This window comes from Rhopalosiphum padi, chromosome 2 (assembly GCF_020882245.1).
Source record: "Rhopalosiphum padi isolate XX-2018 chromosome 2, ASM2088224v1, whole genome shotgun sequence".
NCBI classification, from domain to species: domain Eukaryota; kingdom Metazoa; phylum Arthropoda; class Insecta; order Hemiptera; family Aphididae; genus Rhopalosiphum; species Rhopalosiphum padi.
Genome location: NC_083598.1, coordinates 21,301,695 through 21,325,433, shown reverse-complemented (window position 1 = coordinate 21,325,433; position 23,739 = coordinate 21,301,695). Strand labels below are relative to the sequence as shown.

Sequence of the window (23,739 nt, the reverse complement as noted above, 5' to 3'; positions counted from 1 at the left end):
TCAATCGAGGATTGGAAATCAAACAAAAATACACTTATAAGTCATGCTATCCGATTATATCGAAGTACCTTTTCGATCAAGTCGATACAGGCTAATAAATCCATTCCGAAATCAATGAAAGCCCAATTGATACCCTCTTTTTTGTATTCTTCTTGTTCCAACACAAACATGTGATGGTTGAAGAACTGTTGAAGTCTCTCGTTGGTGAAGTTAATACACAATTGTTCGAAACCATTGAACTGTGTTTATTAAATTCAGAATTTAAAATATTATACAAAATATTAACTAATCATAATAGATCACCGTTCTTGGAATTAAACGAGAACTATCTTGTTTTTAAAATGTAACTAAAAACTATTTATTCACGGGTATAATACGAATCAAATTAAATTAAATAATCCTAAAAAATTAAAATTACGGTAAAAAATATATTTTCAACTATAGATTCTATAGATATATAATAATAATAAATGGAATATTTAACAAAAATTATGTTCCGAAAAATGTTACCTATATATCAATTTCATATATAATATAATACATTATAAATATAGGTACAATAATAAATGAAAAAATTTACTTTAATAATAAAAATTTTAATATACTTTATTACAATTTATAATACAACAGTACCTATTGACTATTGTATTTTCATTGTAATAAAATATAAATATTATTATACTCACATCGAAAATTTCAAAACCAGCAATATCCAATACACCAATGAAATGTTGACGTTTTTGTTGTGTGTCCAAAGTTTCATTACATTTTTTCACCAAGAATTTGAAAAGTCTGTCAAACATACCCTTGGACATAGCACCTACAGAGTATGCAACCTATAACAACGCAAGAGTATACGGTTAGCATATATTTTCGCAATACAAAATAATAGCACATTGCTAATAATTATTAGCTCATAGTTATATATCTGGTGAAGGTACTAGAAAAAAATGACACACTTACTTGGTCCTTATTACGACCTTGTGTAACAAATTCGTTTCCTACTTTGATTCTGGGTTTCAATAAATTTTTATACAAATCATCGCAGTCGACACCCAACAATTTTGCGACACGTGAACCTTCCTAGAATCAGAAACAAAATATGTATTTTAAAAATAGGGAATTAAAAAATATATTTGGACATAATTACTTCAGTGCCGTCAGCTTCAGCTTGTTCTTCGCGACCACGTTGTTTGAATTTCATGCCTCCCATGTGCATAACAGCGGCGGTAATCTTATAAATGTCATTCTTTTCTTCTTCAGTGAATCCAAGGACATCAAAAGCTTGCTATTATTTCATAAATAAAGTTATACACAATTAGCAGAGGACAAATAAATAAAAGTTCATATTAGTGCATTTCACTTTAACTGAGATACTTGAAAAAAATATAAAAATGTTAACGTGATTCAGAAAAACACGTCTAATGAAACTTTACTGTTTTTTTTTTTGTATTTAAAATATAAAAATAAAAAATAATCAAAAAGGAATTAATTTAGAGTAAAGGAATAATTGAAGGTTGTCTTAGACTTGAGTCAAAAAGCAAATTTTAGTCCAAGTCGACAAGTTTGTACAAGAAGCAAAATACAAAAACCTAAGCAAGGAAACACAAAAGCTTACAATAAAGCTAAATAAAATATATATTTGATGTAAACTTACCCTCACTCAATCAAAAAACAAAATAAAAGTGAGGAATGTATAAACATTTTCACAATATTTTAATATCTATTTGAAGATTAAATAAAATATAATAATATCGATAACAAATTTACTATGATAATAAAGAATTTAATGTATTTGTTAAAATAAGCTAAGCAGAGAAAGCTCCCCGAAGTATAACGAAATATTTATTTGTTCGATTTTCAGCATGTCAAAAATTAAGAAATTTTATTAATCATTAAATGATATAGATTTATACACATAAATATATTATAACATTTATAACTATAATGATATGAGACTCACATCGGTAAGTTGAAATTCCTCTCCGTCGTCCATTCCGGGAATGGCGATTTTTCCTTGAGATACATTGTTGTAATCATAGATGTTGTTAGATAACATACACATTTCTGCCAAAGCAAGCAATTTCAGTTAAGCATGTAATGTTTAATTAAATTTAATACGAAGACAATTTTATTTATACACAATATACACATTTCTATATTATTATAAAATATAATATAAGATCAACAATCAACATATTATACTACTAAAATAATGTTTGTCAAAGATATATTTTTGTTTAAAATATTTTTTTTTATTCGTTTCGAGACAACATTTGTTATTTACTACAAACATCATTTCATATAGACTTTCGTATGATGCTATTATACGCGTGCTAACATACACAATAACATACATTTTGGACAATACAATAAAGCATATAATGATAAAATATTTAGTCATACAATTATCTAAATAAAATAAAACAATATCACTAAAAATAGACATAATATGCAACCAAAATGTAAAATGAATACCTTTTTTTATATATAATGTATGGTTTTAAATAATAAACTATTTTTTCCCTTTTGAAAACCTATAGATCGCATTATATTGGCTTGTAAGATATGCCTAATAGCATATGAATATATGATGTATTTAAAGCAAAGAATGAGATTACGAAACACCCGTGGAGTTGCACTTACATCAGTTATTTGAAATTCTTCACCATCATTTACTCCAGGTATTCGAGTTTTACCTTGGCTAATGTAATAGTAGTCTGAGATTCGATTACTCAAATAAGTCATTTCTGCGTGCAAAGTGCATAAAACAGTTATTATCACAAAATCGTACATGTCCAAAACAAAAAAAAAATTATGATATGCTAGTACATATTTTGAAGATATTCCAAGTTGCATATGAGTTTTGCGATTGACTTGAATTTTAATACATATTATTAAGTACATTGCCGATAGTCACAATAGAGTTTAGCCAAAAAACAATCAAGCCGCTTGGTATTCAAAGAGTACACATTGACGGTAGGAGAGATTCAAAAGGATGTTCGTTTAGAATGCTCATTTATTATTTTATTAGTTATAATTTTGTGTTGATTATAAGTGTTGAATTTTTTTTTATTTACTTAAAAGGTTATTGAAATGAGCATACTTGAAAACGAAAATAGGAATAGATTGGAAAAGACTTACATCAGTAATTCTGAACTCTTCTCCGTCATCTACACCAGGTATACTAGTCTTTCCTTGGCTGACGAAATGGTAATCGTTTACATTGTTGGACAGGAGACACATTTCTGGTTAAAAAAACAAACCCCATTTGTCATGCATTGGGTTTAATGAGTAAAGTTGATATAAGAGATAATCTCATATATCTCATTTACTAAACACATTCGGGTTTAAATCAAAACTATTTTCTATACACAAAGAATAAAAAATTCCAGAAATGCAACACACGAAAAACCATTTAAAGTGTAACTTTTGCAATAACTATTTGTGTTTAAAATTTAAAATCATTAAATCTATTAAAAATTAAAATTAAAACATGCGATTTCTGGAATAAATATTCTATTGTAAAAATGGTATAATATTAAATTATGATATTGTTCAAAAACCAAAAAATCTCCCATACTCGCAATCAGTAGTGTATAAGATTTTTTCGTAAAAACCTAATAAATGATAAAATTAACTTAAAATATTACAAGTAAATAATAAAAATTGATAAGAGCAAAATTAAAAAATCATTTGTATAGTATAAGTTAAAAATGGTTTTTACTTATTATAACCATGTACACCACGATTCGATATTTTAAAACTAAGTTTTTTAATGTTAAAAAAAATGTATTTACATGACTACAGTTAATGTCATAAAATCTGTTTTTCTGTTCTATATATAATACACTATACATTTATATCAAAATAAAAATCACACATTTGGCGGTTTGAGACTACGTCGATCATCAACGTATATATTATGATATCACGTATAATATTATAGTTAGGGATATATTTTATAGTCATATTGTATGTAGACGTTACGCCTGTACTAGTTTTGTAATGTACGGCTAGTTTATTTACACTATTGTATACACTCGTAGATTTTCTATACATATAAAAAAAATGCATCTATACTACGTCATCTACGTTTGCTAAGACGCCCAGCATTTCGACGAATATCAGTACGAGGAGAATATATAAATAGTATAAGGAATTAGGAAAAATAGTTCAAAGGAGAATAGTAAGGATAAGACCGATTTGTAGGCTCTTACGTCGGTCAGTTGGAATTCTTCTCCGTCATCCATACCGGGGATAGTAGTTTTTCCCTGTGACACGTAGTAATAGTCGTGGATGTCTTGACTCAGCATGCACATGTCTGTGTTCAACAACCAATCAGTGTTATTCGGATTCAAAAGTGGTAGTTAGTATCGATCGAATAGACTACAATTTCATTCGCCAACGTTTTACCGCAATAATTTTACCATATGCTATTATTATCTATATTACCTCCCCACGACTTATAACAACCACCCCCTTTACTGTGTATGAGAGCATTAATACAATTTTAAAAATAAATAAATGTATAATTTTAAAGAATTAAAAAATATATTTCTTATCATATTATGTATATTACCTTTTACGCCTTTCACGGATCCAGACATAATTTGGTAGAAAATGTGGTAAGATCTTTCAAGTGCTTGCTGAGAGATGACACGAGCTTTTTCCAATAGATCTGTGGTGATAAAAAATTTCAAAATTATAGATTAGTTCAAATTATTTTATTTTATTTTATTCTAATCAATATTTATGAATACGAGGTACACTTGTTTTAATATAAATACAGTATTTATATTGAAGTTTACTTACAAGTTTCGATATCAGCTCCGGCCAATTTTCCAGAGGGACCGAAATGAATACGGATAAATTTACCCTAAGCATCACCATAAAATATAAGAACATTGTATTTTGATATAATATTCGTATTATAAATTGTAAACTTACGAAACGAGATGAGTTGTCATTACGGACGGTCTTAGCGTTACCGAAGGCTTCCAATACCGGGTTAGTTTGTACAACTTGATCTTCCAAGGAACCCTATTAAATAAAAAACATACCGATTAAAGTAGGTTCAATGATTATTTTCGCAAGTATTCTTAAATAACAACCTTCTTCTTGACACCACCGGCGGCTTCTTCTTCTTTCTTGGTGCTAGCTCCAACAGTGGCAAAGTACGCAATTACCTTCTTCGTGTTTTCAGTTTTTCCAGCTCCAGATTCTCCTCTGAATAATAAAATATAAAATATAAACATAATGAGAATTCTGGTATTAAACTAAAGTATTATCTTACGTGATCAACATAGATTGATTTTCTTTGTCTGAAATAAAAATTTAAAAAAAACTTTTACTAAGAAATATATTTTCACAACAATTATTATATTTATCTATCAGTGATAAATTGTATGTCATATTTGATATTATCTATATTTAAATTATATTCACATAGTATTTAAAAATATTAAATATGGCTAAATTTGAATCAATAATATCGAATAAAACTCAATAAAATGAGGTGATCTTTAATTAAATATTCAATTGAATATACTAACTTGTAAGCATGTTAACATAGGCGCCGTCAGAAATGGCAAAAATGTGGGGTGGAACTTCATTCCTCCTCTTGCCTCTGTACAATTTGGCGCAACGGTTGGTGTACACGGGGAATCGTTTGTAAGGATTGATAGCAACGCAGAACAATCCGGAGTAGGTCTAAACATATTATGAATGTTTTCAAAATTAATTAAAAAATAAAAATACAGTCAACGTTACAAAAGACACTTATATTAATTATGTGGGTATTGAATTTTTAAATATAATCGTTATTTGCATAAATATGCAATTCAATATTTCAATCCATATGATATAAATATCATAAAAAAATAATTTATATATTTTCATAAATTATGAAATTATTAATTGTTAAGTGTCTCTTGTAAGAATATAAAATATACATTGTACAAAAAAGTCTAATCTAATCAAATTTCATTCAAAACAATCTACTACTATGATTTCTACACATCTAAGAAACTAATAAAACAAACATATTGTACTCTATGTGAAGCCAATAGGTGTTGTTCTCTTGAACAGGGTTCACCTAGAACTGTCGATCCAATGTCTTTTTATGGCCGACAGTAATAGCAAAAAAAACGAACACACAGGATAGGTAGGTTGGTAGGTATTTGGGTTATACAGTTATACTGTACAAATTAAATATTTATGTCTCTTCATATTGAGATAAAATAATATATTTTAATAAGGATAGAAATATAACAGGTTTTAAAATAATATTTTATGTTAATTTAGATATTTGATCATTATTATAAAATCATATATTATATTATTAACAATAAATATATTTTTTAATTATTATTATTGAAAAAAAGTATATATAAAATCTCTATTTAAAAAGCAAATATTTAATGAAAATGTAAAAATAAATAACGAAGTGGTCACGTAATAAAAAGGAACAATATTTCAAGAACACGAATTGGGGGTTTAATAAATAAAATGGAAAAAAAGTTGGTTAATTAAAGTAAAATATAAAAACGAATGTCATAATAATTGTATTCTTGTATTTTACGAAGGTTATTTCAGGAATTGGATTACACAGGATGTTCCAAACGGGTTTCAAAATCCAAAAACATGGTACACGTAGACTCCTTCATTGGCTATCCCAACACTTACGTAAATTAGCTTATGGTAATATCTTTCTTTCAAATTATACAATACAGACGCATCGTTCAAATATGTCAAGTTTGACATATCCTCGCATTTTTCATATTTCGGTGGGTTCACTTGGCCCACTTGATCCTTTTTGAAATCTTTTACCTGACATACCATAGAAAATGTATATTAGTAAAATTGGAATTGGTACTTACATAAATCAATTTGCAATAGTATCGCTGCCTCAAGTTGTGCAACACACTGGCATCGTTCAGGTAAGTCAGGTCAGCCATATCTTCGGCTTTCTCAAATTTCGGCGGGTTCACCGGATACACATTATCTTTTTTGAATGATTTTTCCTATGCGATCCAAAAGAGAGCGTGTAACATTGAAATGCAACATATTTTATACACCCATTAAAAACTTATCTGTCTTTTACTTTCGTCCTCTATAATCTGGTACATTAGGTATTATTTTCACTGATTTAAATTTTCATTGATACATTTTAAACAAAAAATTAAAAACAATGATTATCTACACTGATAAACATTAAGTTTATAAAAATGAATCTCTTATAATATTATTTCTTATTTCCGTTTATTAGTAATATTTGAATATATCTAAAATCAAATTATTTATAATTATATAGGTATAAATTATGCAAATGGTTATCTAAATTTAATTTTAATTTTTAAAAAACCCCTTGTATCAAAGATGAAATTATAAAGAAAAATAATCGTAATAGTTAATTTTTATTGTAAAATAAATACAAATTATAATCGATGAAATGAAAATATTTAAATAATTAATAATCAAAATATATTTCAGTTGAATATTATCACTCCTCACTATTCCGTAGGGTATTTAAAATATGTTTAATACCTAATGTCATCTATAGTCCATATTTCCTATTCATTAGTCAGAAAATTTAAAAATAAATTTTATCTACTTCACTGAAATATTATTTTCTTATCGCTACTGACTGAATAAATACGTTATTTATTTCATATAATATTATAATAATTAACCTACACATATAACAATTATAAATATGTTCATGTAATCGAAAGTCAACTAAGAATATTATTCCGTAAAAAAGATAGTTATTATTTATTGATTATAAGTTATAACATAAACAAAATATATCCTGAAATTTGTATTAAACGTTACCATTAAATTAAAAAAAAAATTTTAAGCATCACATTGTAATATCCAAAAAAATTTACAATATTTTAAAATTTACTCTAATGTGGAATGACTTACTTCTCCATTAGGCAAAGCGACGGTGACCAATTCACCCTTGGTTCCTCGGATTTCTCCTTGGAGGAAACCGGTCTCTTCATCGGGCACCCAGCAAGCCTTTTTCGCATCGTAGGGTTTGGTTTGATCGATTCTCTTCTGTTCGAGAGATACGAACAAGTATGGGGTCGGATCTGGGTCATCACCTTCTTGTTTAACTACACGCGGCATTTTTGTAGTTTAAAGAGAAAAGGCAAAGAAACGGATTGTTGCACGTCGTCACACACCTCTTTTGTTTATGGTGTTATTTGCGACACACCTAAAAAAATAATTTATGATTAATTAAATATGTTACTATACATCACTGTATATATACACAGAGAGTGAGTTTTACTGATGTTTATTAATGTAAGTTTAGTAGTGCTGATGTTTAAATTGTAAAAAACAAAAATAATTTAAAATTTAAATTATAAAAAAAATTGTCAATTAAAAACCAAACGGCTAAACCGTTTACTGATTATTTAATGGTTCGTTTAATAATTTTCAGTAAACCCGAACTTGACAATAATAACTTCTCGGTGATGGACGCACAGTATAAATAGCACACGCAACAGGCACAACCGATGTTAGGTGACACGTTTTTTTTTTTTAAATCGAAAAGCTCTTTATCGCATATTTGAGGTGCCTGGAGCTATACATGGCGTGTATATTATTAGAAACTTGGGAGCCGGAGCCAAATAATGCAGACCCGGGTGGACACTATACAGACCGAAATAGATCGAACGGAAATGAACGTTAATGTACGGTATTGGCGTTCGACAATCAACGAGAAGCGTTTAATAGTTGTTAGTATTCTTAGTCACATAAATAGATCATAACAGTATTTTAATGCATAAATAATATGCACTAAAAAATATGTATATGCATTGAACTACTGAAGGATGTACCCGTTAAACGGCTCGTCCAAATGCAATTGAACTTTTACGCTGGTAGTTCTAAAATACGGCTTAGTATCCTACATATGTTATGGTGGTTCTGCGATATTCGAGAGATACTAAAATTATCATCAGAGAAATTGAAGCACGATAAATTATTTTCCATAAATGATCAAAAATTTAAATCATTAAGTTGTTGTAGGTATATCCCGAAACAGTGCTACGCCTGACAGGCCAACGAATTCTGCGCGTACCTATTATGGTGAATGTGTCAATTTCGGTGCTCGGAACGTTGGGATCGTAAAATATTATAAATAATTAACTATTGGCCGGTGTCCAAAATTCTCGAGCGTATATGTGAAATACGACACGCGGCGGCCTACATTTCGCAGAGGAATAGAAAACAACAAAAAATAATTCTATTATTAGACCAGCTCAAGTCGGCAAAAAACTTCAAACGATTTTTCGAGGATCTTAACTGGTTATTTAAACTTATTCGTCTCGAGTTATCTCACGATTACGCGGACGGATAAAATGGTAAGCTGGTGGAAAGACTGGTGAACAGGTGCCGGTATTTACGATGCAGGTGGATATTACCAAGGTCTGAATGGAACACGGTCAGGTCGAATTGATTGCAAACGAATAAATGATATAAGAAAATTTTTAAATTATACCAGAGAGGTCGATGTCCGTTGGTTATTTGGCGAACACTGCTGCGTTTGGTTAGACGGCAAACAAAACAAAACAAAATCTGCGCACAAAAACAGCCGCCGACACTATATTTTATTTATATATGATCACCGACGCGGCGAATTCGATTTGCGACAAATTAACACGTATTACGTCGTAGCACTAAAAAAAAAAAATAATAATAATAAAAAAAAAATTATAATTATAATAAGATCACGACTTTCACAAGAAAAGAAAAACACACACTTCGTTGAAATATATAATACTCAACAGCAGAGCACTATATAAAATAAAGATAAAATTATATTATAATAAAGTATTAATGTAAAATTATTTTCAGCGGTTAAATTATAATACAATTTTATATAATATATATATATATATATATATTTACGAACTTTAAAAGCACACTGCCAGTAGTCTTAAAATGATATTATATATTTATATATATATATATTATAATATTATATAGTGTTATCTACACAATAATAAGCGAATAATGTCCGAGGTGCGTATGATATTATTATATTAGATAGTACCTACTCGGCGGTTGAGACGTAGAATGAATGGGATTGTCCCGGAGTTTCAGCACGTGAAAAACCCTAGTCTCCCCACCACGGCGAACGTACACCCCTTCCACCCGTCACTGGGAACAGTTTCCGCGGCGGCTATGTTTTATTATTTTTTTCTATTTCGGTCCGCGGGCGGCCGTCTGCAACGCGATCCCGGTGCCCGTCACAAACTCCATGATTGGTCAAATGGCGGTCATCCGCTGCGGCTATGCCGCCGGGGACGCCAAGCAGGGTCCATTTTTAGAAGGACTGCCGGCACTTCGTTCGTCTGTCCGCCACCGCCGCCGCGCAGTCCGTCATAAACGATGGACGATGAAGGGATTTCATTTCAAATCATATTACCTACCTATGTTAAATTATTATTTATAATAATTAATAACAACTTTTTTTTTCGTTTATTACCTTTTTTCTTTCGGTAAACTTTCAATTTCTTTCCCTCCCATTTTTCCTTAAGCGAAATCCTTGTTCTCTGCATATTGTCAGCCATCACTACCACCACCAACATAACAGCAACGCTCCCACCACCATCACTACCATTAACTACCACACATACCGCACTTGAACCACGCACGCCATGACCGCGACTTGGCGCTTTAGAATGACGCCGTTATTCTTCTATATCCTACAACCTACAACACGCGTTCCATCAACCCAAAAGTCGTTTTTACTTTCTGTGGGCACTGTACCTATATAATAAAATTGACCTATCCTGTTTTCGTTTTAATATACTATATACACAGTTATTGCTTTGTATATTATTATCTATCTATAACCGTGCGATACGATATTATATTATATACGGTTCTCAAATGATAGATCGTATTTTGTATAAAACGCGAAGGATCGTCTTCTATTTAATAGGCATATCGTATTATTATTTTCTTATGACTCGGTATAATTTTTGGCCGAAATCAAAATGATTTTCGTGCCAGACATCAGTAATAACTATAATAAGTATAACATTTAAAATATTAAAAAAAACCATCGGTCGACTGCAACATTTTCATTTTATTGCTGTCTGGGACATTATTATACTACGTGGGACGTATATAGTATGTATTATTCATATTTCATAAAAGCAAAGATTGTATGTATTTTAGAGGTATGATTTTTTTTCATGACTAATAAGTCTAATCATTTTTGTTCAATTTTAACTTACATGTCACATACAAATTGTTTTTATAATAGTCAATAACTATTTTGAAATGCAATATTCTTTCATGTATGATAATGAATTATACCAACCTATTATATTTATCATATCAATTTAACAAACTATTAGTTAAACAACCTATATATTAATTAATTAATAATGTATTTATAAGTATTAGTGTATTCGCTCTATTATCTAAGTTTCAAAACTGTTCTAATATGCATTGTATAATGATATTGCATATAGGCATATATATTATAAAGTTTAATATACATTGTGTAAGATATAGTGTTGTTAATTTGATTTTTAATGTGAGTTAACTCATTATATAACTTAAAAACAATGTTCGTGCTTGAAAGTTGGTTTTTGCGATAACTGCATTAATATATTAAGATTATTTTAATATTGTAATAAACTTATTATGTTCAAATAATTTAAAAAAAAAAATTGGAATATCATTAACAAATCAATATATCTACAAATGCATAAGAATAATATTTTTACCTCTAAATACGTAGGTCATCCATTATGATAAAAAATCACCTAACAACATAAAATGGGTTCGCTGAATGCAAGTTTGCTATATTGTATACGATTGTATAAGACAGAGAAACATATGTGTAACGTCTTACTCTTATCGCAATCAAATATTTATTTTATTACTTTTAAATTATTAATTATGATTTGATATTATAAAGTAAAAAATTTTTTTTATCTATTGAATTAAAGCAACAAATTATTATTACCAAAAAATTATTTTTAATAATTTTTTTACATTTATTTGATTTATCTTAATCACTTTGACACTTAAATCCCATTTAGTATATAGAATATCTATATAAGACGTGTTTTATTTGAAAAATCTATATTAATAAAGTGATGCCTATTATATAGAAACAAAATGTCTGAAAGAATAATGAGTAAGTAATACATATAGTTTTATTTTTCATAAGTATAATAATATTTTGAGGTATTGATATCGCATTATTTTTATATTTTAAAATTTAAATTATAACTTTAATTATAAATATTTAATTTTAATAAAACACAAGCTGAACATTTATTCTAGGTTATAATAACATATTTATATGCGTTTATAGTTGACAACTATTAAATTCATGTTGTATATTTTTAATTAATTATCGTTTTCCAACTAAAAATGTATTAAAAAATACGCGTACCTAATACTAACACATTTTAAACATCAATTGATTTTAGCTTTGGTGAGAATATCTATAACTATTTAATAAATAAAAGAATTCTTCTAATAACGTTGGTATCTTTAAGCCATTAATAGCTGTCGGTTGTATTTACATACGAGTAGAGTTAATTTATCGTTATTTATAAAATAAATTATGTGAATTAAATTAAACAACTTGTGGGTGGTTTGTTTAAAATATTTTGACTAGCAAAAAATAAAATCATTCCATATCTATTACTTCTTTGAATTATTTAAAAAAATACATGCATATACGAAGTAAATTAAAGTATTTACAAAATAAACATATCAATACCTATAATACTATAAGTTTTTTTAAACATGAATTTGTTTTCAACATTTTTAAATAAGCAGTGATATAAAATATTACATTTTAATAAAATTACTGTGCCGATTCATTACGTTACGTCTTGCTTTACAACGAACTGCAGTATACATAGTAAATACTTAGTCTATCTGTTTAGCGTTATAATGTTTAATTTTGAAGATTGTTAATCAATTTTAAAATTTATTTATTTAAACGGTATACAAAACTACAAGATATAATTTTAAGTCAAATCAAGAATTGTTACTAAATATTCACAAACATTTTAGTTCATGCTTTTAAATATAACGTTAAAATTAAATAGATATTGTCTTAAAAATGTAATATATTTTGTAGCATTAAATTAATTATTTTCATAAATATATTGACACAAAATCTCTAATATTTTATAAAGTATAGGGAGCATTTTTATACTATAGGCAAAAGGTTAACATTTTAAAATTATAAATTATAATTATAATTTATAATAGATTGTAATTTAATGAATATATAATATTTTTCATAAGTTAATTTGTACTAAACTTTTGTATGTATCAAATAATATTTAATAATATATATATTAAATAACTTATAAATTTGCATTGTTTTTACAAGATTTTAATATTGATGATAGAAATTTAAATGAGGCACATTACTATTAAACCAATCTATAATGTTTCAGTCATACAGATGTTTAACTTCTAAAAATATAACATTGCAGTATCACAATAGGTAAGTATATAAACTAAATCGTTCAAAAATAATCGCAACATGATATTTAAAATGTTAATATTTATAGCTTAATATGTTAATATTATACAATTATCAACGGTATATTTAATCAATGTAAAATATATATATAAGTACGAAACTCTCAATATTGCAATGTCAAATGTTGTTTGATTTCTATATCCAATTAAAGTGAATATAATTTAGACAGTCAAATTTGTATAAAATAATTTGTGTGTCTACTAATAATTGTTACACTCAATTTAAAGAAAATTTTTCAAAACCTAAAAAGACCAGCAGAAATCTTAACCTTAGTATTAAAAATATTGTATGAATATAACATGTTATTCGTCGTATTTGAGATGAAAACGTTAAATGGAAAACATTATAACAAAAAATGTCAGACAGCCATTTAATGTGTTTCATGACTGCTGGAGACTAAAATTAATATTGTCAACTTCTGCGGGATATATATCTATTTTCGTATATTGCACGACGATATGCAACATTAAAGAAAATAGTTGTCGGGGCATTTCTTGGAGTTTTATACTAAGCTAATTTAAAAAATATATATTTAACTAAATTTTTTTGAACTAATGGATTTTTATTTATTCAATTTAATTAGGTAGATGTTATTTACATTATATATTTTTTATCATACTAGATACCTATTTAAGCATTTAGTTTTAATATAATATGGTCATATTATATAGGTAGATCAATTTTTAAAGATATAATTTACAGTTCAGTCAAAAAAAAATATATTTTTATAATTACCATCGAAAACAAATAATTTAATTCAAACTTTTGTATCAATTTTGAATCTATTAGTATAGCTATAGAAGTTTGATTTTAATAATAAATATAAAGTTTTGATTTTATAAAATATAATAATAACTAGTATAATATTAGTATCATACTAATAGCATAAAAGACTATCTTATTTGTATCAAAATTTTAGAACACATTTACGAGTAGATTTGATACGCAATATACAAATAATATAGTATTAAAAATCAACGAGTTCCATTTTGATATACAATTTCATTATTAAGTATGAGATAAAAACTTTTATTTATGCTATAATAATACTTTTAAACATTTCACTAAATATAACTCAACATTTAAAAGTACCGATTCATCATAAACAAAACATTTTGGTTTACTAATAAATATTTAAATTAAAAAATTTTGATTTTCCCGTCAAGCTCACATTTTTTTATAACCTAATCTATGCAGCTAGTTTGATTACTAAAAAAAGTAATAATAAATCAGTTTTAAATGGATATTACAATTTACGTAAAATGAATGATCTAAAAACAGAATGCTTAGAGACTTTGCTGATTCTTATAAAAGGGTGTCTACAATTCCACATTTAATCCTATACCTCTCCAATGAGCAATGAGACATGCACTTTAATTAGAGTCCATGCGGCCTTGTAAATTCCTCGAGCATCGCATACAGAGTGAGATACGAGTATTTAAGTTTTTATATAAGGAAATAGATATTATTTTTATTATCAAATTCAATGACCAGCGTTCAGTCATTACCTACTATTTGATGTTGGCAATTTTTATTTTAACTACAGTAATATGACTTATTTTTATCTGTCGTAACATATTATATTATTTTATAATATATAGCACTGAAACTAATGCTATAATTTTAAACTATGGAATGGAATAAATATGGCCTACTTAAATTTAATTCACAATTTATATAAAAATACTTCATGACTTTAAAAAAAAATCATAATATATGAGTATGGCTCTAAAAGTTTGAAATCAAACTGGTCCGCCCCATTTCTCCATCAATATGACATATCACAAATTAAAATATATGCATTAAGTATAGTACCTAAATAGAAACCATAGAAGAGAGTCAACAATGTATATAAATATTACCTAGCTCATTAAACCACTTTGATCCTATACAACGGAATACTATCACAAGATAGAAGCCATATAACCGTACCTATTAAATTTTAAAATATTTCAATAAATTTACGATCTAAGCCGTCTAGACATTTTTAAACACGGAATTTACCAAATAAATTTAGCATAACCCACAAATGTACTAAAATATATTTTACATTTCCGCTCCAAAAATAAGGTAATTATTGACGTATTTTTTTTTAATTATTGTTAAATATTTTATTTTGTATGTAGAAATTGCATATTATAAAATATGACAACTGACAAAATTGTCTCTAGTTAAAATCTAACCCAATTATTTATTTAATTAATTAATTAAATTTGTTTTAATTTTTGGAAATTTTAAACGTGTGAAATATATAAAAAGACACAAAAAGCTCGAAGTGAATGTTTGCGCTAGTGTGCGATTGAAGTGGGCACATAAAATCGCAGCATAAATAGTATTTCTAGTTAGCTCATGAATCGAAAAACCGATTTTATATATTGTACATAGATACAGATAAATCTCCGTGGTGACTGTGGGACTTGGACGGTTGCCGTACAGCGTACGCCACCGGAGAGGTGTCGCGGTCAATTATATTATAATCAAAATTTAATTGAACGTTATTAATAGTGGATTCCGATAAAAATCATTGAAGGCGGCATTTGGCTAAATTGTTATTAGTGAGGCTGAAGGGAGTGTTAATATAAGAGAGCGCGTCCGACCGGCGTACCTGGGCGGCCGCCAGATTATCGTTCCGTGTAAACGCGTATATATTTGTTCGTAATTAATTCGATTCGTCTTGTTTCCGTACCGTTATTATACAGCTCATAAATTGTCATAAATTATTGGAAGGATGACCATATTCATCAGTCAATTTTTGTGTGTTTTCATATAATTATACAGTACCTATCGGTTAAAAAATATAATATGATGTTTTCATTAACCGTTAATAATATTTAAACGTCTGAAACAAAATATTTATTTTTAAATGTGAATATAAATAAACCAATATAGTTTATCAATATATATGATAGTTAAATCTTTTAATAAGTAAAACATTTACTCGTAATATAAATTAAGGAGTAACTCGTGATATTATTTTCATTGTATATATTTCATATGACATCTTCATAATATTATAATAATATGTATTTTGTATATATATTTATCAAAATAAGTAAAATGCTAACAAAAATTTATAATATTAGTTTGATATATCATATTTTTCGATCATCAAATATTTAGAAAGTAAAATTAAAAATGTATAGTTCACCGATTAAAAAAATAATAATCACCATAAAAATGATTAACGATAAAATATGTTATGTCATAACAATATGTGAGTACGTAAAATCATATAAAAAAACAATTTTATTTATTTTAAAAAAGAACAAATAATTTAAAAAAAGTATAAGATAGAAAACGAGTGACATTACACGTTCAAAAGGTTTAAAATTCATATATTATATGGAATAGGGTCGATAGGGGTACTTATAATAGGTACGGGGACAGCACCAGCTGTTGTCGCTGCTGCGCGACTATCTAATTTTATTCGTCACCTCGATTAAATAATTTTCCTCTACTCACTTATCCTCTCTCGCTCTCACTCTCTCTTAAGCATTATTTTGTTCACTGTGCTGTCTAGTAGTAGATCGTATCGGAATGGTGACAATCGGAACGCGGTGCCAAAACGGTTCGCAGTTTGAGCGGTAAGCGAAAAATAATAATATATTGCCAAGCACCTCCTAATATCCTGCACATCATCGTCCATAATCATATTATTATTATTAATATTATCATAAAGTACCTCCTCGGAAGAAAACGATAACATGATGATCGGAATAAACATTAAACTTCCCTGCAGGTTGCTGCAGTACTTTGGTTGACAAGATTTACAAAACACGCTGCCGGTTAGTAGAAAATATTTTTTGATAAATAAAAATCGTTACTAGTATCACAATTAAGCTTTAAAAATATATAAATACATAAATATACTGGGATGTTTATGTGAATTTATTTGTAAATGTATATCAATGATGACATATTTACGACACAGAACATATTATTTAAAAAACGCATTTGGTAAAAGTCAATGCAAGTACCTATAATACATAATTAAATTTATTATTAGTAATTTATTACACAATAATTTAATCTAGTGTACTTCATCTTGCATCGAGTAGATCACTGTATAATGGATGTGTTCAATTTGAATTCAATGATAAATCATTGTATACAAAAAATTATTCCAAGTGAACACAACGTGTCAGCTTCTACATATTTCTAAGAATAATTACAATTTAACCATGTTACTATCAGTAGTATGGTATGTTATTATTTTGGCTAACACATCAAATTTATTATATTACTATTAAATATTAATTATAATTTTTTTTACTATTAAATTGTGTACCAAACGGTAGAAAAAGTTAAAGGTATAAATAACTTAAATTTAATCAATATATTTTGAAAATCATAATGTGTATTGGTATATAAATTTATAATTTAAGTAATATTTAAATGTTTAAAATGTCTACAGTTATTCATATTCTTTTTTTACAACAAAATAAGAATAACAAATACCATGTGAGAAGAATTGAATGTTTTATTTGTAAATATCATATATCATCATAGTTAGTAATACCAGTACATTTTATTGCTTCACTCAGAATTGCGTCTATAGTCATTTCTTAGATGTTTACGTCACATTATGTGAGTAATATTTTTTTATAAGATTTATGCTAACTTTTTCTTTACCAAGAATATCTTATACATTAATATATTACAAATACAAATTAATATAAACTGCAAAATAAAATAAAAAAAAAAAAATTTTAATTGTTTTTCAGATGTATTACAGTTACATTTTAATCAGTTTAATCAAATCACGAACCGACCTCTCAAAGATCCACTCTCTGCGCCCCTTACTACTAAACTACTTCACTGCGGCCCGACCCTTCCTCTTCAATCACACGGGCCGTAAAATGTATTTTCACAAAATATCCACCGCACAAGTATTTTGACGCATCCAGATTTATATTTACGGTTATGTTTATTCGACTGCCACTGAGTTCTGAACCCGCACAGAAATTTGTTGTAAAAATAGCTGTCTAACTTTCGGAACAAAATAATTTATCGCTCAGAAACTGGCCCGTTGTTGTTGATCAATTATACTTTGTTATGATATTATTGTACATATCACGACCTTTTCAAGTTAAGTTAGGACTATATTTAATAGGAATACCTAACTACTTAAAAAACTACAATAATTTGTTGAAAATAATGGCTTATGTATTTTATAATACAAAATAATGTAATTTAAAAATAATATCCATGTAATAAGAGTCAAAAATATTCCAACCCTTGTAGAATCACTTTGCCCAGACCCCACATTCATCGAACATTTACTGCACTGTTTAGACTTCTTCAATCTGTATACATATTTACAATCTAATCTAAACGAACTATTTAATACAAATAAATATTAACCTAATGGCTAATATGTATTAACTATAATTATCACTAATTTTAAAACAAGTAATAAAAAATAACAGCCGCAATATCCATAGATGATGTGATTACTTAAAAAAAAGAAGAATATGAATTTTAAATTTAAAAAAATACAAATTATTCTATTTAAGTAAATTATGATATATCTTTACCGGGTATTTTTACCGATTATCGATTTTGTACTGATAATTACGACCTGTGGGTATATAATTTGATCTATTCAAGATTATCAACATTTATTCATCTGTTTTTTAATGATAGATAGTTAGTTAAATTTACAAGTAATAATAAGTCTAAGTATAATTTAAATATAAAATGTCATTCAATAAAAGTTTTTATCTATCTTTTAAAGGTTTTAAAATTAAATACCTTCATAGCCAGAGTGAATGCAAATAAATGCAATATTATAAGGGAAACCTAACTAAATAAGAAAACGTAATTTCATGTTAAGACTTGAAGAAAGGAGCTGCATCTGAGTTTCCTGCTTTCATTATGTGTAATTTTTAAATTGCCATGAAAACAATTATTACATAAAATTCGTAATAATATTTATGATCTAAATATAACATATAAAGCTCCTAAATTTACTGCATAATAATTAATTATAATATAAAATAATGTTAATAATATTGAATACTGATAAATGTTTTAAAAAATGTTACATCTTTCGTATTCTAGGTCAATCGATCAATACGTACATGGTAAACATAATGCTCTGCGATTGCCAAAGTAATCTTAAATTTTCAAATAATTTTACCAAAATATTACGCTGAAATTAGCAGTACTAAACTACTAAACTAGAATGCATAAATAAACTTTTATCAATTAGTGTTCATGAAAACATGGTTGGGTAACATATTATATCTATGTTGAATTGTTTCAATGTTTTTTTTCCGACGGATTGTTTAAAACAATGAATCATTAAAAAACATGTAAGTACGGCATATTAAATAACTAAAAAGTAATTAATGATTGGTCATACAAAGTATTTGATTTAACATCGTATATTGTAATACACTAATACCATATTGGAACTAATTCTTAATTTTGTGTGAGTGACTTAAACTGAAAATAAATAGGTACCTATGTACCTCAATTAAATTGTATATGGTGTAGACTGTAGATATAATAAAATCTCTTGTTAAATCGGTCCGTTGAACAACAAATTGTGTGTAAGCTATATATGAAATCGAATTTTATACAAAATATTTTTGCAATATATTTTGAATATAGATAGCTGTACCCTTTAATGCTATTACCTCACCATATTTAACGTAAATTGTTAAATGCCATTAAAAATTAAGTATTAAAAAGTGTAAATAAGTACATTTGAAACATATTGAAAAACACGCAAGTAATTTAATACTATTGGTGGGTAATTAATATGAATAGATTTACTAGATTTAGCCCACAATTTACGCAAAAATAACTGTTTTCACAGATGAAAATATAAATATGTTTCTTGTTCGGGAATAATTAAATCGTACATAAAATTGATGTTATAAAATAGATTCAGTTTTCCAGCCACATTATAAATATATATAAATAAAAAGAGAATATAATGAATGATAAAATATTAAAATATTATTATACTGATATTGATATTATATTTTAAAAGTAGTTGCTTCTAACGACAGACATAAATAATTATAAAATATTAAATGCGCTTTCTATAGAATACAAATAAATAAAATATATTTAATAGTAGCCTATTTAGTATAGATTATTTGAAATTTATTTAATAGGACTCTAACTCCCCCATAACTCCATAACTATAAAATCCTAGTTAGTCTGTGCTACTTAATACTTACAGATACGCAAGAATGATAGTTAATTGTTTTCATAAAATAAAATATTTTAAAATTTGGTTATTGTACATATTAAAATATTTCAAAATCTAAATGTATACTAATTGTATCATAATCGTATTTATGTACACTATGTGCATGCGTAACATTAAGTAATTTAAATTTAATTAAACGCATCGTGTACGCTTAATTTAATATCGCAATGAGATATATAAAATAATAATTACAATTATAATAAAAAAACATTTATAATTTGTATTATTTTAAATTAAAAATCATAGACCTGTAAAATAATTTAACTACATACGTCAACACTTCACCGTCGTTAGTCAATCGTTATACAACTACATGTGCGCATAATTCATTATCGTTAACAATCGCATTATGAATTTTGTATAATGTCAATAAATAATAACTTCAAATTCTATTTATATAATATTAATATGATAATGAGATATAATATAGCTTATGGAATATAATCGTAATGAGAATTTTGTTGACAGACAAAAAATATAATACATTTTAAAATAGTGTTTTTCATTTAGGCTCCAATGTTGTTTCGTGTAGTACGTGTACTTATAAAGCTCTTTGTCATCCTGTAATTTATAAGGTGGATAATTTCCCGAGTCTGTGATAAATAGCAAATAATAATAATAATAATAATATAAAATAATTCTGCAGCTAAAAATTATAATTTATATAAAGTTGTATAATATGAATATAATATTATATAAATGTGCCGAATTAATTCGATTTCGTTAGTTCGTTCCATTTTAAATTACCTTCAGTACTGAGTTAACTTTCGGTGAAATAAAAACTATTTTTATATACAGTATATTGTAGAAGTTTGAATGAATTATAGTAACTAAATGATGAAATCCATGAATTACGAAGAAGGAAAAAATGTATACCTAATACTTAGTATGAAATGTTGGTGTGACCAATTGTTTGTGTTTTAATAATTTTACTTTCATATCGCTTATCCATTATTTGGTATTGAGTTTGATTTAGTTCAATATCCCGTTTATTTTATTTCTACCTATCTATATCTAGTAATAACGTCGTAATGGATATTAGGTATATGGAATGATTCAAAAGTACATATGAAGTATACAATATGAAGTATAATAAAATAAAGTTATGAAATCACATTGAATAACGATTAATACGTTATAGGTAATATATTCTATCGTAATATTGTTTTACTCGACTTACAATCAATTTTACTGTAATGGTGACTAACAACGAAGAAAATAAAAGATATAATCAGAAAAAAATAAAGACTAATAAAAAATAAAATTACTTCGTAAATTATTAATGTGACTCCACGGCGATTTAAATCGCAGAGTATTTTTCATATTTAAATATTTGATTCGACTATAGAATTTAGGATAAATACTAATAAGTAATTACGTATACAATCTATATAATTATAACCGATAATAGTTATAAAGCCCGTTCATAAATAAATAAATAATACCTTTAAGACATTCAAGATAGCAAAGTCAATCAATTGTCAAAAAATTCTTGAAACTTTAATTAATTTCATTTTAAGTAGGTTTAACTAGCACGCGGACGTCATCATAATATCTAAAAAATAAAAAAATAATATGTTAAAAACCGTACAGAAGGCTTTTTGAATTAAGAATCATTTCAATTATTTCAAAAGGTACTTAAATACAAATACAAATACTATACTATTACAGCTATTTTTTGTTTTTATGAAAAATAAATACATCTAGGTACCCACCTTTTACAGCAAAATCCTTTATAACTATGGCTGATAAATTTTACCTAAGAAATAAAATCATATATACTATATAGAATGTAAAATAAGAAGGTTTCTCGTACCTATCGGAATATAATACAAGAGAAACCTTGCAATATGTATTTTATATACGTTTTATGATATATTGTGTATTATTGATCACTTTGATAAGCAAAGTACTTAACTTCTAGAAAACATAGATGTTGAGTTTATAATTCAATAAACCATATAGCGGACCGTCAAAAATCAATTATTGGGACAATTGGGACTAACCTTGGCGATAATACAACTAAAAAATGTTGTCTTGAAATATCATTAACACCAGTAACGCAAATAATGGAATATTTTGGAGTTTCTAACAAAGCTTATAACGACCTATTCCCAATAATATTTTTTAAATTTAAGTTACAAATATTTGAGAAATTCAATATATTATATAATATTATCTAATATTTAATCAATTATTGATTGTATGGCTTATTTTTATTATTTGAATATTTTGTGTGAGTTATGAGCCTTATTATTAAAAATTTTTCTATTAGTAATACAATAGATTGAATTTATTTTTACCAAAAAAAACTCATGTATATAATATGGATAATAATAATACAATTTTAGTAAGGTTCATCTATAACCATTTTGAGACCCTGGGCAGTGGTATAATGGAGCCCATACGAATTGGACAGAGTACTATTTTATTAAAACAGGTAAATAGGGCGGTGGTAGGAAAAAAAAGTCTAGATTAATTTAACTATAAATTATTTTTAATTTTTTTATAATTATTATTATTAGCAATTATTCTTTGATTTTTCTCGAGATAAATTTATTTATTGATAATAAATATCGATTATCAGTAGATGATCTAGCAGGAGCTAGGTGGCCCCATCGATCGCGAGGCCCTGGGCACGTGTCAAAAGTGCCCAATGGGAAAAAAGTGACTGTTAGTCGTATATATTGGGTACTAAGTATATATATATATATTGTAGCATAACGAAGAGTATCAAATTTTTAGGATTCATATTATTTAAATTCTAATAAAATAACTAAAATCGTTATTTTTCATTTAAATCGACAATTTCATATAAATGTGAATATAATAGCGTGGGGCAATTTAAATTGTATTGTCTGGCGAAAAAATGTATGCGGCAGTGGCATCATAGCTATACTATATAGTATAATAGTTATTATGAATATTATAATTACGTTTTATTCGAGAAAAATTAAAAAAT

General features: G+C 26.9%; 1 protein-coding gene and 1 long non-coding RNA gene across 38 annotated transcripts in view; one reads left to right on the top strand and one right to left on the bottom strand.

The window, feature by feature from the left end:
* LOC132919311 (myosin heavy chain, muscle) overlaps positions 1 to 10,098 on the bottom strand; it is a 28,146-nt gene extending 18,048 nt beyond the window's left edge. For 8 of the 37 annotated variants that reach the window (XM_060980800.1, XM_060980798.1, XM_060980799.1 and 5 more), the window contains exons 1-14: positions 10,074 to 10,092; positions 9,515 to 9,692; positions 7,930 to 8,224; positions 6,688 to 6,831; positions 5,556 to 5,712; positions 5,297 to 5,324; positions 5,115 to 5,229; positions 4,951 to 5,043; positions 4,816 to 4,879; positions 4,583 to 4,681; positions 3,145 to 3,248; positions 1,151 to 1,288; positions 964 to 1,083; positions 687 to 836 (exon numbers count right to left, since the gene is read on the bottom strand). In XM_060980800.1, coding sequence (XP_060836783.1) covers positions 687 to 836; positions 964 to 1,083; positions 1,151 to 1,288; positions 3,145 to 3,248; positions 4,583 to 4,681; positions 4,816 to 4,879; positions 4,951 to 5,043; positions 5,115 to 5,229; positions 5,297 to 5,324; positions 5,556 to 5,712; positions 6,688 to 6,831; positions 7,930 to 8,136 — 1,419 coding nt within the window. In that variant the 5' untranslated portion in view covers positions 8,137 to 8,224; positions 9,515 to 9,692; positions 10,074 to 10,092. Of the gene's footprint in view, positions 1 to 68; positions 240 to 686; positions 837 to 963; positions 1,084 to 1,150; positions 1,289 to 1,963; positions 2,068 to 3,144; positions 3,249 to 4,220; positions 4,325 to 4,582; positions 4,682 to 4,815; positions 4,880 to 4,950; positions 5,044 to 5,114; positions 5,230 to 5,296; positions 5,325 to 5,555; positions 5,713 to 6,687; positions 6,832 to 6,881; positions 7,026 to 7,929; positions 8,225 to 9,514; positions 9,693 to 10,073 lie in introns of all 37 variants that reach the window. The other 29 variants (XM_060980785.1, XM_060980783.1, XM_060980807.1 and 26 more) reach the window with 16 other exon arrangements.
* A 6,730-nt stretch (positions 10,099 to 16,828) lies between these two features.
* The window catches only part of LOC132920774 (uncharacterized), an 82,324-nt gene continuing 75,413 nt past the window's right edge, over positions 16,829 to 23,739 (top strand). Inside the window, exons 1-2 of the long non-coding RNA XR_009660782.1 lie at positions 16,829 to 17,133; positions 17,289 to 17,334. This is a non-coding gene — a long non-coding RNA (uncharacterized LOC132920774). The remainder of the gene's footprint in view (positions 17,134 to 17,288; positions 17,335 to 23,739) is intronic.